The sequence below is a fragment of the Cervus canadensis genome, chromosome 24 (genome assembly GCF_019320065.1).
Source record: "Cervus canadensis isolate Bull #8, Minnesota chromosome 24, ASM1932006v1, whole genome shotgun sequence".
In the NCBI taxonomy this organism is placed as follows: Eukaryota; Metazoa; Chordata; class Mammalia; order Artiodactyla; family Cervidae; genus Cervus; species Cervus canadensis.
This window is the reverse complement of record NC_057409.1, coordinates 11,032,302-11,053,850: the sequence shown is the minus strand read 5'-3', so window position 1 is coordinate 11,053,850 and position 21,549 is coordinate 11,032,302. Positions and strand designations below refer to the sequence as shown.

General features: G+C 40.9%; 1 protein-coding gene and 1 non-coding gene across 2 annotated transcripts in view; one reads left to right on the top strand and one right to left on the bottom strand.

Moving 5' to 3' along the window:
- YTHDF2 (YTH N6-methyladenosine RNA binding protein 2) overlaps nucleotides 1-14,393 on the bottom strand; it is a 28,236-nt gene extending 13,843 nt beyond the window's left edge. The window contains exons 1-4 of the mRNA XM_043444996.1: nucleotides 13,998-14,393; nucleotides 13,475-13,499; nucleotides 12,820-12,899; nucleotides 8,227-9,813 (exon numbers count right to left, since the gene is read on the bottom strand). Of these exons, the coding sequence (XP_043300931.1) occupies nucleotides 8,227-9,813; nucleotides 12,820-12,899; nucleotides 13,475-13,499; nucleotides 13,998-14,024 (1,719 nt within the window). The 5' untranslated portion in view covers nucleotides 14,025-14,393. The remainder of the gene's footprint in view (nucleotides 1-8,226; nucleotides 9,814-12,819; nucleotides 12,900-13,474; nucleotides 13,500-13,997) is intronic.
- A 6,819-nt stretch (nucleotides 14,394-21,212) lies between these two features.
- On the top strand, nucleotides 21,213-21,319 carry LOC122426987. Its single transcript, XR_006265330.1, has one exon. It is a non-coding gene; the product is annotated as a U6 spliceosomal RNA (small nuclear RNA).
- Nucleotides 21,320-21,549: the final 230 nt, after the last annotated feature.

The following is a 21,549-nucleotide window of genomic DNA, read 5'->3' as shown; positions in this document are numbered from 1 at the left end:
CTAATACTAACTAAACAGAAGCTGATCTTACTTCATTAAATCTCTTTAAGACTTGGTTGGAATAGACAGCTTGGAAAACTTTGCAGGTTGGGAAGGGTTGGAAAACTACAGAAATAACAAATGCAGAGTCTGTTGAATAATGTGTGGAGGACAAAACCTTCAAACCCTTAACAAAGCACTCTCATGTTACTTTTATTCAGATAGTTGTTGGCATTTGCAGTCATCTGCTACCTCTCTGAAGTCTCTGAATAAGTTGATTATACCCCACTATTTGAAATTCTACTCAAGATATAGCCCTTTCCTGGTTCTCTTTAAAACTCAAACTACTCCCTCTCAATCTCTCTCACTTGCTCCCTCTTTAATTCATCCTTTAAACTGTGTTACTGCTGGGGGTTCTTTCTTTGGCCCTCTTCTCTCACTGCATGTTGGCTCTGGAACCACAATAAGTAGAACATGAGCTCTGCTTTCTTAGTTTGGGTAACTGTGCAGAGGTATTTACTCTTTAGAGTTCTCTAGAGTCTTCATCTGTAAAACTGAGGTAAGTTGTACTTACACCACAATGATAAAACTAAATGAAAACATACATAAAAATATGTATTCAGGACAGCTGCATATTATAGACACTACAGAACATACAATTACGGCCATTATTTTTATTACCAATATTCTTAAAGAATCTTAAACTCACCCATGCCTTTACCTACACTGAGGGCTGAAAACTTCCAAATTTCTATCAACAGACTCCTCTCTCGTGAGCCCAAGATCCTACCATCAACTGATTGTACCACAGGTACCCCTAATTATTTCCAAAAGCCAACATATCTCCAAACCCTAACCTGCTGCTCATCAGATTTTTTTTTTTTTTTTTTAGTAACTATTAGCAAATGTTTCTATCACATTTCCCCATTCCCACTATCTTAATTCAGGCTCTCAGTGTTTCTCCCAACTACTGTAAAAAACTCTCACTTGGGCTCTGAGTCACCTATACCTCTCTCTTCATTTAACAGATTTTAGTTACATTGCTAACCTGAGTTTCCATTTTCCTACCTATAAATTTTGTCTCTGAGAGTTGGTGCAGGGATTAAAGCAAAACTATGAAAGTGCCTAACAAAGTTAGTGCTCATTACTGACTTAACACAACATGAAGATGTATGTCAAGACTTCACTGGCTCATCAATTTGAACAACTTCCTTGCTAAACTGGATAATGATTTTCAAATTGTGTAAGACTAATTCCTCAAATTTTGTGATATTCAAAATATGTTAGGATACAGACATAAGTGTGTTTAATCTGCATTAAGGGAGTTCCCTGGTGGTCCAGTGGTTAGGACTCTGCACTTTCACTGCAAGGAACACGGGTTCGATCCCTAATGCCTCACAGCAAATCTGCATTAATATTTTCTCTATCACTTTTAAGTCTAGACAATCAACAAAAATAAAGTCCTGATTTGTATACAGCATTTGCCAATAACATAGCTGACCCCAAACTAAAAATGGACTATCTGTAGGGCTAAGAAGACATGCAATTGCAGTGTATTATATTGATAGACATAATAACTTTAAGATTGATGAATTTAAATATTATGGTTTAATGGTAATAACAACAGTTTTCTAAATTTATGCAGTTTAACTTTAATTTACAGTACAAACTGTAGTTTATAATGTAATTAAATGTAAATAGAAATCTAAAACACCTATTAATACAATGTATTTAATTTTTAAAGTCATATAATTTAATGATTGTGTTTAACTAGCTTGCTAAGATTCTTGAAACCTAAACAGCTGGCTCACAATGAGCAAGCTCAAGCACATTATTGGACTGGGACACTGAAATACCAACTCCACCACTTGTACCTATGAGACCTTTATACAGAACCTCTTTGAGCCTGCTTCCTCATCTAAAATACAATAATGATACACCAGATGAGAAAGCTACACTTCTATGTGCAACAAGTGCCAAGCACTGTGCTATCACTGAGTGCTTACTACCCCCTTACTCCTTCTATTTGATACAGATCAAATGCCGTTTCCTCCATGAAGCCTTTCTTAACTTCCCCAAACTTATCACTCCAGAAAGCCAAAACAGTTCTTCATCCCTCTATTACAGCTCTTATCTCATGTTATCCATTTTGTTGTCTGATTAACAGCACTGTCTGGTCCTAAGACAAAGATGGTGCCCTGTTTATCTGTTCTAGCCCAGCAATTAACACATTTGTTGAAAGATGGATACACACAAAAGGCATGCTTCAAAAAGTTTCAAATTCAGTGTTACCTATCCTCTTTTGGTCCTCCTTTAAGAAGGCTACAGAGAGGCATTTCATCTATCCACAAAGCAAGGAAGGTGAGTAATACAAATAGAATTCCCTCAATCCTATTGGCAAAAAACAAGTAAATTTATCTGCAAGACAGAAAACATAGAATGCCTTAGAATTTTATAAAACATTCAAGTTTGCCATCCTGATTAAAACAGGATGCCCACTCACTAGTTCTGAAGAAGCAATTTATTTATTTTATTTATTTATTTTTTTGAAGAAGCAATTTAAAAGAACAAGAGTGGGATAATATTAAACGGAAAGAACAATACTCCATGGTCATTTCTTTTTTTTTTTAATTTCTTAAAGATTTAATAAAATACACGTAGCTGAAGTGATGGCTTTTTCCTTTCTGATTTCTGCATCACCAAAACTTCGATATTTTAAATTTTTTCTGAAGTTGAAAATGGAGCCAACATTTGTAAACAAGGAACTGAATGTCCAAGTTAAAGGGTGAGGGGGCAAAAATAGAGCTGAAAGAAAAAAAAAAAAACAAAACCAACTTCCTTATAAAGAGCAATATTACTTGTGCCAACACTACAGTAAACCTAGATTTTTTTTTCTTTAAAATGGAAACAATTATGTGTTTCTTTGCTGTGTTCCTTTGCTAAGTCTTTATTACATTTTAGATAAGTTTTTCATTAACACACAATATATTAATAACTACCCAGACACCTAATCTATACTAAGATCCACTGAGAATCCACAAATCCTTTGTTATCTATCTCCTTCTAGCCTCAAGCCCTTTTTTATACTTCATATGTAGTAAGTATTTAAGTCAGAAATTATAGAACACAAATAAAAATAAGGTCTTCCAAAAAAGACCTCTTTTGTATCATCAATTCCTCTCCATGAACCTCAAATGTTATCCAGCCACCTAACCCTCTCTTCCTGGAGAAGGAAATGGCAACCCACTCCAGTATTCTTGCCTGGAGAGGAGGAGCCTGGCAGGCTACAGTCCATGGGATTGCAAGAGTCGGACACGATTAAACCACGAGAGAGAGAGAGAGAGAGAGAGAGAGAGAGAACCCTCTCTTAACCCTCAATTTCTCTGATCTAAACTACCCCATGTCTGAATCTTCTTTACAATTTATCTAATAAAAGTCCTTTGGGTCTCTTCTTCAAACTTTCCTGTGACTAAGACTCCATTTTTAGAAAAGTTCCCTCTTTTATTTATAAAAATTTTCCTCCCTATAACCTCAATATCCATTGATTCTAGTGCTGTCACTGATATGAAGAATAAACCTACTAGAGTTTTTAAAAAGCTATATTCCAAAAAAACAATAATTATAATAAAAAGTTATATTCCCCTTCTAAATCATCTCTACTAAGCTAAACACTATAATGAGAAAAAAGATAACGTGTCTAAAACACACTGTGGGAAGAAGTGAGCTGTATACATACGGTCATAGTACAGGTCCACCGTTACTTCTACAAGTTTCCCACTGACTTTCATGTGAAGGTTACATCAGGGACCTCCTCCAACCTGATTCAATTTAGACCCTACCCTTCATACTTGTTTTTTTAAGCCAACTTTGTATCTATCTCAGTAGATTCCTTCTACATCCAACTAACTGCAAATCAACTCCCTCTTCCTCATCTGATCTCCAAACTTCCTTACACATCTGACAATCTCCAATTACACTTCTTGAACTATACAAGAATTCCTATTCCGAATTATCTATACAATGTTATTGTCTATACAGATTGAGCTGTTCTGAACCTATGTTCACTCTTTTCAAAACATCTCTGGCTATCATCTACGTATTTTCCGAGGCACAGCTCAGAGATCACTTCTTCGAGGATTCTTCTATGATCAATCAACCCACACCCTGAACTGGATTAGGCAATCTTCAAGCTTTCAAACTGCATACCTTGAGAAAACACTTTCCATTTTGTACTGTTACATGTCACTAATGTAAGGCTCCCTGACAAGACTCCTCTGATTTTTCTGTAGAGTCTAGCACATAGTAAAATTGCTCAAAGAAAAAATAGCTTCATCTCTATTCTTATACACCATAATAAATTTTCATTATATTCAAACACAATTAAGTCCATTTTTAGTCCTCTGCTTGAAAATTAGAATCCTAGATGTAAAGAAATCCTACTATTCTCACTTACTAGCAATGGAATTTTTAAAAATATATACCTTAAGGTATTGTCATTATAATCACATTTTCTCTAGATCTGTCTCTCCTAAACTCCCCTGAGCTTTCCAGTTAAACTGGATAAACGCTTACCTAGATATCTGACTGAGTCTAATGTTGGGCTAGACTTTAAGAGAATTACACAGCCCTTAGTCTCCTCTACTAGACTATCATATTTGTTGTTGTTGTTTAGTTGCTAAGTCATGTCCAACTCTTTGTGACCCCACGGATTGTAACCCACCAGGCTCTTCTGTCCATGGGATTTCCTAGGCAAGAACGCTGGAGTGAGTTGCCATTCCCTTCTACAGGGGAATCTTCCCGACCCAGGGATCAAACCCACGTCTCCTGCATTGACAGGCAGATTCTTTGCCACTGAGCCACCAAGAAAGCCTATCTTATTTTTGCCTAGAGTTAAAAGGATAGAAAGATAAAACCAAGCCAACTATTTGATGAGGTTTATCAACAAAATTATCACTAATGCAAGGAGCAACTCTCCCTCTATCCCAGACTACTCCAAAGTTGAGATAGAGGGAAAAACTGACTGTCGCTGCCTTTTGAATTTCTGACAGAGTTCTCTCAACAAAAAAAATTTTAAGAAAAAGGCTCATGACAATGTATAACACAGCCAAGACCTTCAAAAAGTATATCCTTTGACCCAACACTTAAGGATAGGTGTGAATCAAAATTTATATCTTAGAATGTTAGAGTTAGTGAAAATCACTCAGTCATGTCTGACTCTTTGTGACGAGTATATGGACTATACAGTCCATGGAATTCTCAGGTCAGAATACTGGAGTGGTAGCCTTTCCCTTCTCCAGGGGTATCTTCCCAACCCAGGGTTCGAACCCAGGTCTCCCGCACTGCAGGCGGATTCTTTACCAGCTGAGCCACAAGGGAAGCCCAAGAATACTGGAGTGGGTAGCCTATCCCTTCTCCAGCGGATCTTCCAGACCCAGGAATCAAACCAGGGTCTCCTGCATTGCAGGCGGATTCTTTACCAACTGAGCTATCAGGGAAGCCCCTTGGAATGTTTACAACAGTGTTATTTTAGCCAGGAAAAAAGTATAAAGAAGCCGACTTACTCAGCAGGGACTGGTGAAATACAATAAATCTTTGATAGAACACTATGAAGCCTTCAAAAGTGATGTCACAGAATATTTAACAATTAGGGGCAGGTTCTAAACAAATGCAGAAAGAGTTTACAAAACAGTATCTAAAGTACACAACAAAGTAAACCACGCATGGAAGTCACTCAAATTTGCTGGAAGCATCAAGCCAGACAGCTAAGATATTCAAGCCAGATACATCTTGAAAAGGTTTTATGATATTGAATTAAATCATGTGATAGAACAAGGCAAAAATGGCTGTAGTCTGCTTCACTGTGTTCTGCCAAGAAACATGCCCAATCACGGAACTTTAGAACAGCTGTGACATCATTTCCAGGATGAAGTATTAAGTATTTCCCTACTGACTGAGTTACCATTTGGTCAAAAGATCTTTTGCAATCTTGTAAATAATACCAAGGCAGACACACAAACACCCCACTTCAGGGAGTTTACTGCTTCAGTGAGCTATGAGTCCCATTCTCATGAAACTTGTTTTGTCTTAGAAGCCTAATAAAGACTAAAAAGAACCGTTTACAGTCAGTTATGTAAGCATGTTAAAGAATAACAGTGGGCAACACAGGAGTAAGGCAATACTGACTGAAAGGGTAACTAGGTTTGGAAGCAATCATAGGGACCTTCCTGAAACCTCAGCAAGTTCTTCTTACAGAAAGTAAACTAAAAAGTAATCTGACACAAGTATAATAGCTTTTATTTTTATTTTTGGTGATTAGTTCACCTGAGAACAACTAGGATACTCATTCATCAAAAGTCTTTATGAAAGGTCCATCAGTTACCTTAACAAAGACCCTAGCTTGATTGCTACACTCACTGAAAATACAAGGCTGGTCAATGTATCTTACAACTTCTTATGAAGTTTTATTATTCACTGAACCACTCAAGTGAATACAATACTCGATAAAGAATGAACATAAGTTAACAATCCTCAAACTTGCTACTTCATTTTTAAACAGCTTCTCCACTAGTTCTAACAAATACCAAATTATCTTAACAGTTAAGCTGTACATTCCAAAAAATAGTCCTGTCTTTGCCTTCTTTTAAAACCACAAGATGTAGAACAGAACTTTGCAGATGAAAGCAAGCAGGTTCTTAATATATAATAGATACTATGCATGTTGCAAGTGATTAAACCAAGCACCTGGATGCCCCTCACACACATTAATAATCCACTCTGCCATTACATGATGCCCAAAAAGCCAGTCTCCTCTCTTCTTCCTCCAGAAAGAGAAGCCTGTGCAGACATACAGCCTTTCACAAGTTTGGCAAAAATAATCAACTATCTTTTTTCTACAACATTATGGAAAACTTTAAGTTAAATGGTTAAAACTCTAGGAAAGGAGCAAGTTTTTTCTGACAACCAACTTTCCAGTAATCTGGCTGTATCTCCCCAATACTTTCAGCATCACTGACAAGTATATCTCTATTTCTTATTTGTCTGTACATACCGGAAGATAAAAGTCAACCATCCTGTTTTAGGCAACTACGGACCTCTGATTCTGTGTTATGGAGGTAGAGAATCTACCTGAGCAAAGTTATTTCTTTGAGCAGTCCTCCTTTACAGAGGCAAAACAAGTGCCTCAGGTCCTAGATCAATTACAGAAGATCCCTATGAATTAATGACCAATTCAAGGAGAATATATTTGCATAAGTCTGTTAGGTTTTGTTTATTTTACATTTGAAATTAACCACTCAGGATTCTATCATTAAAAAATATTTTTAAAAAATATTTCCTCCTTGCCATTATCTTTTCACCTACTTTCTACATTTAAATACGCTTAAGTTCGGGATAATACGTGATCTGCCCTGACCAGTATTTTATCATTCGCTTATGGTCCTTACACATTCAATGCACCAGACCAACTCTTTCAAATAAATTCAACCTTTTGGTACAGAACTATTCCCCATCACTCTGTCCAAGATAACCACCTGTTACAGAGGAAAACAAGAAAGTGGATCTTTAGGAATACAGCAAAATGTTAAGAGCAAGAGGCCAGCTTTTTCTGACCATCTGTTTTTCAAGTTTTATATAATAAACAAACTTTTCTAATGGGAAAAAGATCTTGGGAAAAAAAAAGATTAAGCAGAACACTACAAAAGACAGGAGCAAGGAAGAAAGTTCTGAAAAACATCCTCCTTAACACTGCCAGTTGTCAGCAGGCAGGCAGAAATGTCAGGGCTTGGTGACTCTTGAAAATAACCAAGTACTCAGCTAGGCCAAAACCTGCAACAGAACTTTAATCTTTTTCTCTGCCACATTACAGCCTCAATATTTTCCTACTTTCAGTTTTGTTTCTTTCACTTCAATTACTCCCTTTGTGTACTTTTCAGATTCATTCTTTACCTGTTCCTGCATCTCATAAAGTCAGTTTCTCTACGGTTTCTGCTTTCCTTTAACTTAAGCCCACATTTCTGTCCCCTATTAAAGTTCCCACACTCTTTCACCCTAAGGTTCAAATAATAAGACCAATTATCCTCCCATAAAGACTTGAACTGTTAAATGATACTTGTGTTATTTACAAAGCTTTTGTTAATGGTTCAGTATTATACCTCTCCTGTTCTCTCTAGTTCCTTCTCCTTCCCTTTAAGTCTTAAAAAGGGTTCCTTCTCCTTCCCTTGAAACTTTTAAGAAGAGTAAGCTGGTTACCTTTTTAACACTTTCTTCTTCCTCTTGGCGTTTCTCATAGTGTGAGAAGTCATCAAAAATGGAAGTGGTGTGCTTGTAGCTGGCTATGATTTTCAACACCTGCTTAGCTTTTTCCAGAGGCACTTCCTGAGTGTCCCTGGAGTTGGTCACTGGTTTATTCTCGTTGTTCTCTAGGCGAATGTGTCGCAGTTGGCTATTGGGAACGTCCTTCACAAAAATCCACCTGACATCAAAACGACCCTTCCATTTGTCCTGGGACCACACACCTGCACATGTGTTGTAGTCCACAGCAGATTTCATTTCTGCGACGCCACAGAAGTGTCCACTGCCGTTGACACTGAACAGTAAGTAAACGGGGCCTTTCCCGTTCATGGAGCGGTAAGCAGCATCCAGTCTCTTGTTACCGTGCTCTGTGCTGCACCAGATATTATACTTAATGGAGCGGTGGATATCGTCCTCGGAGTAGCTCTTAATGATGAAAACCCGGCCATGTTTCAGATTCCAGTCAAAATCCTTGGGGTTATAGTTATTTATGGACCGCAGCTTCTCCAAGACCGGATGAGGTTCTGAAGGAGTAGATCCAGATCCAGCCTGAGTCTGTCCTACTCCATTACCATCCACCCCATTATGACCGAACCCACTGCCACGGTTCCGAGGTGCTACCCAGCGGGTTGGCTGAGCTGCCTGCTGCTGCACTGAGAGCTGAGCAGGCTGTGGCGGAGGTGGAGGCAATGGCTGCGTCTGTTGCCCTACTGATGCCTGAGCCACTGGTGGGCTATTGTTAGCCTGCTGACCTACAGGCTGCGGAGACCCTTGGGTTGGCTGCTGACCTATATTCTGAACCAAAGCCTGTGAGGGGGCTTTTGCCACAGGACCCTTGTTATCCCAAGTTCCAATATCCATGTTATGCTTTATTGGGGGTGGCGGAAGACTTGACCCTGCAATGCCATTCTTGGTCTTCAACTTGGGTTGCTGTTTCGCAGGCTTGCTAGCAATATCAGCCCAAGATGCTGGTTTTGGAGGAGCAATGGTAGCTGGAGGCAAACTATTGGAAGCCACGATGTTACTAGTAATGGACCCACTACCAACAGCAGAGCCTACAACTTTTGGAACATTGCTTGCAACTTCTGTGCTACCCAACTTCAGTGCTGCCATCCCTTGGTCTATAGTATTCATACCAGGAGCCTTATTGAGGGTCTCACTGGCAAAAGCTGACTGTCCATCAATCATGGCTCCACCTAAGGAGCTAGGTGCATAAGCATAATTGCTACTATATCCAGAGCTCTGAGTAGACTGTCCCTGAGAACTGTTATTTCCCCAAGCTGAGAAGTCAATCCCACTGGGAAAGAAATTAAAACCATGCTGACCAAGAAATGGAGTGCTACCCAGGGCTCCTGGTTGTCCAAACATTGCATCTGGTAGAAAGTGAGGCTCTCCGTTGCTCAGCTGTCCATAAGAAGTTAGATAGGGCATGGCTGTGTCACCCCCAGTAGACCAAGCAGCTTCACCCAAAGAATAGGAGAAGCCAATGGAGGGACTGTAGTAACTGGGTAAGTAGGAATCTGACATGGCAGTATATGCATTATTCTGTGGAAGGAAAAAAAAAAAAAGGCAAATTAAAACTAAACACAAAAATAAATAAAACCACCAGGACATTTCCTCTCCCAATTCTTCATACAGTACAAACATTTCAGCCATTACCATAAAAAAATGAGTTTTTTTTTTCCAGATGGTCTCTTCCCATAAACTTGCTGGTATTTTTATGGACTAAGATATTTTGGTTTAATCATTGAAGTGTTTAAACATTTAAAACTAAACTGACATACAGTGAACACAGGCCTTAGCTTTTAGTGCTTCAATTCAGATAAGGGAAAACCCAGCATCTCACCAAGTGTAAGTCCTGTTCTGTGAGAGAGAATGTGTGCTTAGCCACTCAGTCGTGTCTGACTCTTTGAGACCCCATGCATGGACTGTAGCCCACCAGGCTTGTCTGTCCATGGTTAATTCTCCAAGCAAGAATACTGGAGTGGGTTGCCATATCCTCCTCCAGGGTATCTTCCCAATCCAGGGAGAACCCAGATCTCCCTCATTGCAGGTGGATTCTTTACCAGCTGAGCCACAAGGGAAGCCCAAGAATACTGGAGTGGGTAGCCTATCCCTTTGCCAGCGTATCTTCCTGACCCAGGAATGGAACCAGGGTCTCCTGCATTGCAGGCTAATTCTTTACCATCTGAGTTATCCGGGAAGCCCGCTCTCTGAGGATGCCTTTATTAAAACCACTATCTCTGGACTGAAGGAATGGGAATACTGGCAGAACAGATAATATTCAAAAGAGTTTCCTATTAAAACTGCATTGTATAATAAATAAAACAACAAAATGAACTGGAAATTTCAATTTCTATCCCCAAAATCTGTGCAGCCATTATCCAACCATAAACCAAAAAGAAAAGTTCAACACATCTAGTTTATAATACAGCTTTCTGGCAGATCATCTGAAAACATCAGTAGATGCCACTATTTAATTATAACCTGAAATTTTAAAAAATGAAAAAAAAATTATAACCTGGAGAGAAAGTGCACAGTGGCTTCCAAAGGATTCAGAACTAAACAAGTATTGCTACTTGTTCTGTTTCATCTATAAAAGTAAAGGCTGTAGCTAAAATGTACACTTAACTTTTCCATTAAAAACAGGAATTAATTTCTAAAGGCATGGTACAGTCTATATCTTTAAAAGAATCATCATCCTTGAGAATAACAACCAGAAAAAGTTCTACCCAACTAGTCTTCACATTAGAAAACAGATTACATTGTAAAGACATTCTCTCATCTGTGCTGACAGTATTTTAAAATAAACCCTATAGCTCACAAAGTAGTCCCTTAAATCAAAGTAACAGATACATACAATTGGTTTCTATACATGCAGAGTCAGCTCAACTCAAAAATAGAGTGCTTTAACCTAACTTCAAAAGAGCTCTGGTATGTAAGAATCCACTAACTAGTCAACAGGGAATGTTGTTCTTAAGAGACTTGGATGATCAAAACTATAAATATGCTAGGTCTGTATTGGTTTGTATTATCAAAGCCAAGAGTACTTCTCCCTGGCCACTAAAACACATCTCCTGAAGATTAAATTTTTCAACTAATGCAGTTTGATTAAATAGTGGTGCTTTTCTCTACCAATTTAAAACTTTCTTTTACAAAACTAAGTGACATATACCCTCAAGTTTACGAAAAATCTACATCTCAAAGATAGTTATAATTTTAACAGCCCCAAATTCATTATAAATTAGAAATTTAGTCTACCCTTAATAGATTAAGCCTGAATAATTATTCCAAATAATGTAATAAAAATTGGTTAAAAAATAGATGAAACACTCTTGACAAACTACAAAGATTCTCGAATTATGTCTTCTCAACCAAAATTTATATCCCCCCCCCAAGTTTTTCAAGATATTTAAGTTTTAGCTGTCTTTTTAATAAAACAAATGCACTCATTATCACACATTATGCTATTATAACAGCTGAATGCCTACACCTGATCTGGCAGGTTCCCACATGCCCCTGAGCTCAAAACTCTGAATTACACAATGTTTCACAAGAACTACCTAGAATTATGTTTCCAAATGCTACCACTCTCCCTGTTATGATTATGTAAGCAAACTACTTCAATAGCAGGAACCCAGTGATAGTTCATTCCTCTACTTCCTTCCCTACTTTTCCTGATTAACTGGTTGTCTTCTGCAAAAACTTTTTCCCAATTACTTGCTTAAGTGGTTTCTACACTTTCAATGCAGAAACTTTTACATAAGGAATCAAAGAGTTTTACGTAAGAATTAGGCCCAAACATGCACTCTCACTAATATGTCAAGTTATTCAAGACTATTATATATATCACAGAGCATCTGTTCAGAATTTATATAAATGTTCCATAAGTTTCTCTATCTTCTACGATATTCTGAATGAGTTACTGTCAATTTTCCTTTTGGATAATTAATCTGGGGAGTTACATTTATTTAGCTACAACTTTGTGGCTGTGTCTTTGGGATTCAAAATACTAATACAAAGAACTACCAAGTCAAAACTTTTTGTGTGTACAGGTCATGTTCATACATGAACCTACATGCAACTCTCGTCTTCACATTAAAAGATAGATTACATTACAAAAACTGAATTCCATTACTCTTGATCTTTGTGCTAAACAGTATCTTACATTACTTTAAATCCATTTTGTAAATTCTATAGCTCCCCAAAGAAGCCAATGTGAAAAATGTTTTGGAAGTGAAAATATTTAACACAGAAAAGTACTCTTAAGTTTTGCAGTTATATTCTTGGTAAGGAGGAAGAACTACTCAAACAAGGGTTGCTGTTAGTACACTATAAAATGTTATCAGTACTAGCCTCAGAGAATTGTTTGCTGACAATAGAGATGAGAATCTTAACAGCCTACAACATCTGTAGCAACTTTTTTTTTATAACATGCTGACTGGTATTAAGAAAGTCATCCAGTGAAAATCAGATTTATTGCTAGAGCAGAGCAAAAAATAAACGTATACTACATCCTATGATCAAGCATGTAAATGGTTAATTACTCACGGGCCTTGCCTGTGGACTCAAGTAAGGTTCAAAATCATCATCGTTTAATCCGTCCTTTTGATGTACAGATCCATTTTGTACTAGAGGAAAAAAATTCCAATTAGGAGCGTCTCAATCGTACAATCTACCTCCCAAATTAACCAAATACCTCCTAACAAGAGAAAAACCTTACTAAACAGAGCAAGTTAAGTTTGTATTTCAAAACGGTAAAGATGAGAGTGAATGCCGAGCAACAATTCGTCAGTGAAAATGTCTCCCTCCACACAGGGAGAGTTGATCTAAAAAGGTCATTTTATTGGCTCCTCTAGATTTCAATTCCCTCCCGCTTCCCCTCCCCCACCACATGTGAGTACTTCCAGAGTGTGATCCACGAGGATGAAAAACAAAGGCCTTCTAAGACCTACAGGAAACTAAGGACCTGGAACATTTCAAAACCGATTCCACCCCCCACTTCCAATGAATTACTCCTTGTTCACTAAAAAGCTGTTCGTCAGCTGCAGGAACACACCGAAAGGGTCAAACACTTAAGTGTGTGAGGCACCTGCAAACTAAGCGGCTTCCGAAAGGTCCTCTCCCCCGGGCGCTTCCCGGAGACCCCGCCCCCCCACTCAGGGTCCCCCCGCCCGCCCCGGGCCACCGGCGGAGCCGGGCTCACCTTTGTTTCCTTGACCTTTTGGTCTCTGCAGGCGAAGGAAACGTCGCCGAGCGGCAAGTCGTCCGAGGAAGAAACGGAAAAGGAAAGACAAATTAAAGCCGGGCCCGAGAAGGGAATAAAGGCGCAGGCCTGAGGAGCGGCGTCAGGAACGGGGGTGGAGGGGGAGGCTGAAGATGGGAGGCGGGGGAAGTGCGAGGCCGGAGGGGGCCGCGGAGAGGAGCCGGGGCCGCGCCACAAACAACGCGAGGGGGCCAAGGCTTCAAGGAAGGGGAAGGAAACAAGAGAAAAACGAGGCCCGCTGAGAGGAAGGGACGCGGCGCGGCCGGCGGGCTCCGAGGCCCGGGGAAGAGCGGGGAGAACGGGCCGAGGGCGAGGCGCTGGGCGCGGCCGGCCTGAGAGGCTCGAAACCTGGCCCGCGAGAGGCGCCGCCTCGCCTTGACCCGACTGGGGGCGGCGGGTCCGGGCCTAGTCAGGCTCCCTCTCGCCTCACACAATGGCCGAGGCATGCGGGCCGGGCCTGTACCTGCTCCAAGAGGCTGCTAGCCGACATGGCTCTCGGATCCTCACGGGTGAAGACGGCGGCAGACTCTCCTCAGGGCGGCGGCGGCAGCGGATGAGCCCCGGCGACGAGAGCAGGAGGCGCGGTGGCGGCTTTTGTCCCTGACACTCGGGGGCCTCGGCGGACGCAGCGGAGACACAGCGCGCGGCTCGGGCTCCGGCTCCGACTCGGCGACGCTCTAGCCCAAGAGCTCAACGCCCGTCTCTATGCCTTTACGCGCGCGCTCGCCCCTCGCAGCCGAAATAAGAGCGCCGGGCGGCGGAGGCGGTCGGCGCGCGCGGCGCGACGCTGACTCTCACATTCACTCGCCCACGCGGAAGGGGCCCGGCGCGAAGCACCCCGGGAAGGCAGAGGCGGGCCCGCAGCGCCCTCTGGTGGTGTGGAGGAGCGGAAGCGGTGCGCGCGGCCTCCCCGCCCCCACCGCCTCGGGATTGGGGCCTAGGAGGGTGGGATTGGCGGCCAGGGTTGCACCACGAGGTTTTGACTAACAGCTGGAGCTGAAGAGAGTCCCTTTAGCTTGAGGAAACCCACAAAAGTTGGTTTTTCGGTAAGGAAGCGACCCTCGAAGACTGAGCGACCTTAAACCTGCTTCCCAGTTGCAGATGGCACACTACCTCTCATATGGGAGGGAACACAAACAGGAGTCACAGAGCCCTCAGGGAAAGTTCAAAGGGACCCCGCCCTGACAGAGAAAGCCCCTCACCTGGTCATCCTCTTCTGTTATCAGTCTACAAGAAAGAGTACCCAGAGAACAAAAATATCCACAAAAAATCTGATCCCCTGAGAAAGAGATTTACCCTTTGGCGGTTGCAGGCAGGAGAATCTACAATTCTTTTTCAGGGACATCGCTGGCCCCCGTGATAATCTGTTAAACTGTGGATTTTCTTTCCAAGAAAAACACACTTCACACATCTACACAAAATTTTACTGTTCTTTCAATGAGCCCTTACCTGGAGAAAGAAGGAAATTAATGCTCTTTAAATACCTGCTGTAGACTACCTTTTGTTTTCAGCTGCTTTCAAACGTATTTAAGACTTTCAGCATCAAAGTAGCTGTCAGTCAATCCATTTTACAACTGAGGAAACAGAGGTTAAGGCATGTGCCCAAGGTCACAAAGCTATTAAAGAAGTTTGTCTGACATTGAGAGGAACATAAAAGTGTCCCTCCAACCCCAAGAGAAATTTGTATTGAGGAAGTCTAAAGGATGGGGGTGGCACTCGTAAAGAACCTGCCTACGGAGACACAGGAGATGCAGGTTCTATCCCTGGGTTGAGAAGATTCCCTAGGGGAGGAAATGGCAACCCACTCCAGTATTCTTTCCTAGAGAATCCCATGGACAGAGGAGCCTGGTGGGTTTACAGTCCATGGCGTCGTAAAGAGTCAGACAGGACTTAGCCACTGAGCACACACACATATACACAAAGGGTGGGCAGAAGCATTTTTCATCAGAGGCAAACCTGACCCCTGCAAGCGTATTTGATATGGGACAGTCCATCTCCTAATAGCTTTTGTTTTTGCAAATAGTAGTAAACAGATGAAGAATGCACTCTTCAGGGTCAACTTGATACCATCCACTCCCTGGATATAGGAAGCTTTAGTGGACTCAGTAGTAAAATAAGTGATAACATATCTTGGATGTTGCATCATAATTTTGCCAAAAGTGCTCAAAATACTTTTTTCCTGCCCATAATCACATTTATGGTTGGAATGGATAAGGTGAGGTACCAAATATGATAGATTTCTGGCAGAATCCAGGTTCAGAGCATAGATCCCACCAAAGGAAAAAAAGTAAACTGGTAAGCCTTTTAAAAAAAAGAAAAGAAAGATTACTTAGTTAACTTCATGACCCAGATTTATGTGTAAGCTGTAAGAAGTTGCCTAGCCTACCCTTTTAGGCGTGTATGGTAAAAATAGGATTAGACTAGGAGTCATAATCTGGGAGGGGGAGTGACTAAATACAGGCCTCCTCAACAGATTTATGACTCTAGGTAAATTACTAAAACTTTCAGAGAGTCCCTCATTTGGTGAAAGGGATAATAATATCTACCTAACAGGTTTGTTGCAAAGATAAAGTTCCATAAATCAAAAAACAAAAACATTAAAGCATATCTGGTACATTTTAAGTTTCTTTCCTATAATCCCATTAAGGGATGATAGTGAAAATTCCCTCCTTTCAATAATATTTTCTTAGTGCCTGAAATTTTGATTAGTCCCTTTGGGATTACTTTCTGTCCTACAGGTATTCCCAGTTAAAAGGCAGATATCCTGGGGGGAAGGATAGTCTCTAAACCTGAATTAGTTCACAAGATTGGCTTTAACAGGCCCCTGAACAGAACACACAATATTGATATATATTTAGGGACTTTCCTAGTGGTTCAGTGGCCAAGACTCCTGGATACCACAGCAGGAGGCACAGGTTCAATCCCTAGTCAGGGATCTAGATCCCACATGCTGCAACTAAGACACAGCACAGTCAAAAAAAAAAAAAATTAAGACATATAGGACTTCCCTGGTGGTGCAGTGGTTAAGAATCCACCTGCCAATGCAGGCAACACGGGTTTGATCCCAGATGCAGGAAGATTCCACATGTGGGAAAACTAAACTTGTTTGCCACAACTAAACCTGTGCACTAGAGCCCACAGGCTGCAACTACTGAAGCCTGAGTGCCCTAGAGCCCATGCTCTGCAATAAGAGAAGCCACCACAATGAAAAGCCTGTGCATCCACCCGCCACAAATAGAGGAAGCCCGCTTGCAGCAAGAAAAACCCCAGCACAGCCAAAAAGAAAAAAAAGGCATATAATTAATCATTGGGAAGAGGGAGAGGAAGTCTGGAGTGTGGGGTATCATCTTAAGGTGGCAGAGAAAAGAATACTGTATCAGAAATGACTTTGGATTCTAGTTTCTCCTCTACCACTAGGTGCATAGACCATTCAGTCCCTCTACTAACATAACAAGTATTTATTGAGGGTGAGGAGTACGTTAAGGCTGTATATGTTGTCACCCTGCTTATTTAACTTATATGCAGAGTACATCATGAGAAACGCTGGGCTGGATGAAGCACAATCTGGAATCAAGATTGCTGGGAGGAATATCAATAACCTCAGATAGGCAGATGACACCACCCTTATGGCAGAAAGTGAAGAAGAACTAAAGACCCTCTTGATGAAAGTGAAAGAGGAGAGTGAAAAAGTTGGCTTAAAGCTCAACATTCAGAAAACTAAGATCATGGCATCTGGTCTCATCACTTCATGGCAAATAGATGGAGAAACAGTGGCTGACTTTATTTTTGGGGGCTCCAAAATCCCTGCAGATGGTGATTGCAGCCATGAAATTAAAAGACGTTTGCTCCTTGGAAGGAAAGTTATGACCAAGCTAGATAGCATATTAAAAAGCAGACAGACCTTGCCAACAAAGGTCCGTCTAGTCAAGGCTATGGTTTTTCCAGTAGACATGTATGAATGTGAGAATTGGACTGTAAAGAAAGCTGAGCACTGAAGAATTTATGCTTTTGAACTGTGGTGTTGGAGAAGACTTGAGAATCCCTTGGACTGCAAGGAGATCGAACCAGTCCATCCTAAAGGAGATCAGTCCTGGGTGTTCACTGGAAGGACTGATGTTGAAGTTGAAACTCCAATACTTTGGCCACCTGATGCGAAGAGCTGACTCATTTGAAAAGACCTTGATGCTGGGAAAGATTGAAGACAGGAGGAGAAGGGGATGACGAAGGATGAGGTGGTTGGATGGCATCACCAACTCATTGGACATGAGTTTGGGTAAACTCCGGGAGTTGGTGATGGATAGGGAGGCTGGCGCACTGCGGTCCATGGGGTCGCAAAGAGTCGGACACGACTGAGTGATTGAACTGAACTGAACTGAGGCAATGTGCTGGAGAGAAAGTCTTAAGAGTTCACTTCCCCTTTAAGTCTATAGTCAGGGAAACTGACAGCAAACAGCTATTAAAATAATTATTCAGTCACAGTTGTGCAGAGTGCATGAGAAAGCATAGATGGACCTCACGTAGTCAGAAGACCAGGAAGTTTTCTCTGAAGTCCTGAGCTTCAGCTAGAACCTGATAGGTGGCCGGAAATTAACCAGTCTAGGAGGGAAGAAATGTGAGAGATAATGTGTGCAAAGACCTCAGGCAGGGAAGAAGCCTTGGCACTGGTGAGGAACTGAAAAAAAGGCCAGTGTGGCCAGAGACAGGATGAAACTAAATGAGACTCAAGAATTGGGCAGAAAGAAGAAAAATAGAGACTTTAGTTGTTAACTACAAGCAGTGATCATCTAGTAAAGGGTTAATAGAAGCATAGTATTCTCAGGTTTATGTTTTAAGAAGTTCACTGTGATTGCAGTGTGGAAAGGAGATTCAGGGAGAGATGAGTACATGAGGAGTTAGAAGAATATTGCAGCAAGTCCAAGCAAAAGATAGTGGTCTAATATAGTGATGATGGGGAATACCTTGGCGGTCCAATGGTTAGGACTCCTTGCTCTCACTGTCAAGGGTCCAGGTTCACTCTCTGGTGGGGGAACTAAGATCCCACAAGCTGTGCGGCTTGGGGGGAAAATATATATATATATATATACACAGAAAAGGACAAATAGACATTTTAAGTGGTAAAATGAGAGTTCTCAGTGATTGATTGGATTTGGGGAGGACATTAAAGGAGGAGATATAAACACAATATCTAGTTTAATTTGAGTGATTCGGTGGATCTGATGCCATTTTCTTTAACTATGTTTATTTATTTTTAATATCTATATTTATTTATGTGGCTGCGCTGAGTCATAGTTGCAGGACACAGGATCTTCAATCTTCATTGCAGCATTCCAACCCTTAGTTGCAGCATGTGGGATCTAGTTCCCTGACCTGGGCCCCCTGCATTGAAAGCAGGTGCCATTTTCTGAAGCAGGTCATACTAGAGATGGGAAAAGATCATTAATTCACCTTTGAACAGGCTGTGCTTCAGGAGAATCTAAAATATCAGATAGGAATGTTCTGTAAACAATTAAAAGGTTTGGGGCTTAGAGAGTATAATCAAACTAGGAATACAAATCTTGGAATCTCTGGTATGGGGATGTTAGTTAAAGCCAAAAGAGCCCCTGAAATTTCCTCAAAAGAGCAAGAGGAGAGCCACAGGCCCAGCACCAAACTAGAGATGGAAGGGGAGAGACAAGGAGAGGAAATCATCTCCTTACTCAAAGTCTATTTCCAAAACTGTAAAATAGGGACGTGGGGCTATTAATCTCAGAATAACTTTTGAGATTCCTTCTAGTTCAACCATTTTAGAAGGTAAACCTTTTAGAAGGTAAAAACCTGGAAGGTAAAAACCAAAGAAATTCTTCCGGATGTATGAAGGGGGCAGTGGGGATCAGAGAAAGATAAGAAGCAAGCAAGGAGGCGACTTCCCTGGCTGTCCAGTGGCTAAGACTCAGCCTTCCACCTCAGGGGATAAGGTTTAATCCCTGGTTAGGACAGGTTTGATCCCTGGTGAGGACAGATTTTACGTGTAATGTCCAGATTACACTTTACTATGCCCATTTTACTATGGGCTGGGCTACGCCCTAGCACTCTTGCTCTTTTTCTCAAATGCTTCCAGACTTCAGGAACAGCAGACTTCATTGCCCAAGTCACCCCCTGACTGAGGCAGGAATGGAACATTTTTCCTTTGATAAATGTTTATATACTTCACACAACTGACAGTGTCAAACCCTATTTTTAAAGATTTCTGCTGGTTCTCTGTAATCCACACAGTTTATAAAGCTTATGACTCCCTAGCCATGTATATGTCTCACCATGCACTCCAAACTCCAGCCACATTGCATTTTTCTGAAACATACATCTTTTTCCTGGAACCCATGACTTTGCACATGCTGTTTTTTCTGCCTCCAATGTCCTTGCCATCTCCCCTCCCCAACTCCTATTTGTCCTTTGAAACCCTGATCAATGAAGCCATATTTTTTCCCTTGAGCAGAACAAAAGTGCTGTCTTTGTCCACCCATAATATTGGTCACAGTTCCTTATGGCAATCTATTTTAGTGTATTAAAGTTATCTGTTTATATCAGCATTTTTCTTTTGGAAATCTTGGACTCAGTTGAAAATCTAATGAGAGTAATAAAACTTCTCAGAAAAATGCACATACAACCAAATCTTTACCTCCAATCTCATTATGCACTCTCTTTCCCAAGTATGGGGGTTCCCTGGTGGCTCAGATGGTATCTGCCTGCAATGCAGGAGACCCAGGTTTGATCCCTGGTCAGGTAGATCCCTTGGAGAAGGGAACGGCTACCCACTTCAGTGTTCTTCCCTGGAGAATTCCAGGGACAGAAGAGACTGGTGGGCTACAGTCCATGGGACTGCAAAGAGTCAGACACTACTGAGCAACTAACACTTTTGCTTTCACACTTTGCCCAAGTACATCCATTTTATCAACTGCAGGTTAAGAGAACCAACTCTCAACTTATATACTGCCTCTCCAATAAATCTATGACTGCTTATAGGACAAAGAACATTTTATTATTAATCTTTATAATCCAGTGCTTGCTAAATAAATGTTTGTTGAATTAATTTCTCTCATTCATTTTCAAAATTCTCCCTAGTAATGTCAATCTCCATTTTATTAATGAAAACCTTGTGGGGCCAACCTTTGTGTTCAGAAGTTAACTGTGAAGATTTAGCTAGCATAATTGAATGTTAAAGGAAAGGCACTGTGGAAATCCCAAGATAAATGGATGGTTGGCTTTTGACGTGCAGGTGTGTTTCATGACTTGCTGAATGAAGTTCTGAAAAGAGCAACATGAGAACAAAGCTAAAGGAAGAAAAGACCTACAGCTGGGCCAGGTGGCCTAAGGACACTAGGAATCCACAGCTTGTATATACAAGGGCCCCTGTTGGGGATGTCATCAAGGGCAGAAGAGAACCAGAACCCAGAAAGAGCCAGCAGGAAAAGATCCTTGAAGTTTTCAACTCAAGAGTCTAGAGGTGAAAGCCGAAAGTTTCACCAGTCCCCCAAGAAATGAGAAAGCTAATGATAATGTAATGAGTTTTTCATAAAGCTAAACTTATTCAGTGTAGAAGACTTATTTATTCTGAGATGGTTTTCCCCCTACTTTCTTGATGTGAAAATGCCCTTTCTTCTCAAATGATACCAGTAAAAATTAGCCATTTAAAAAATAGCCCTTGCTCACTTTGGCAGCACGTATACTAAAATCGGAACAGTACAGAGAAGATTAGCATGGCCCCTATACAAGGATGACATGCAAATTCATGAAGTGTTCCATATTTTTATATGTATGGCTGAGTCCCTTCACTGTTCACCGGAAACTAGCACAACACTGTTAATCAGTTATACCCCGATGCAAAATAAAAAGTTTAAAGTTTGGAAAAATAAAAAATATACACTAGATGTTGAAGATATAACAGTGAGCAAAAGAAAATAAGTCAATAAATTAATAACCTTATTTGGTAAAATATAGTGTATAGAACTCCATACTGGTTCCTTTTCTTTTTTTTCCTC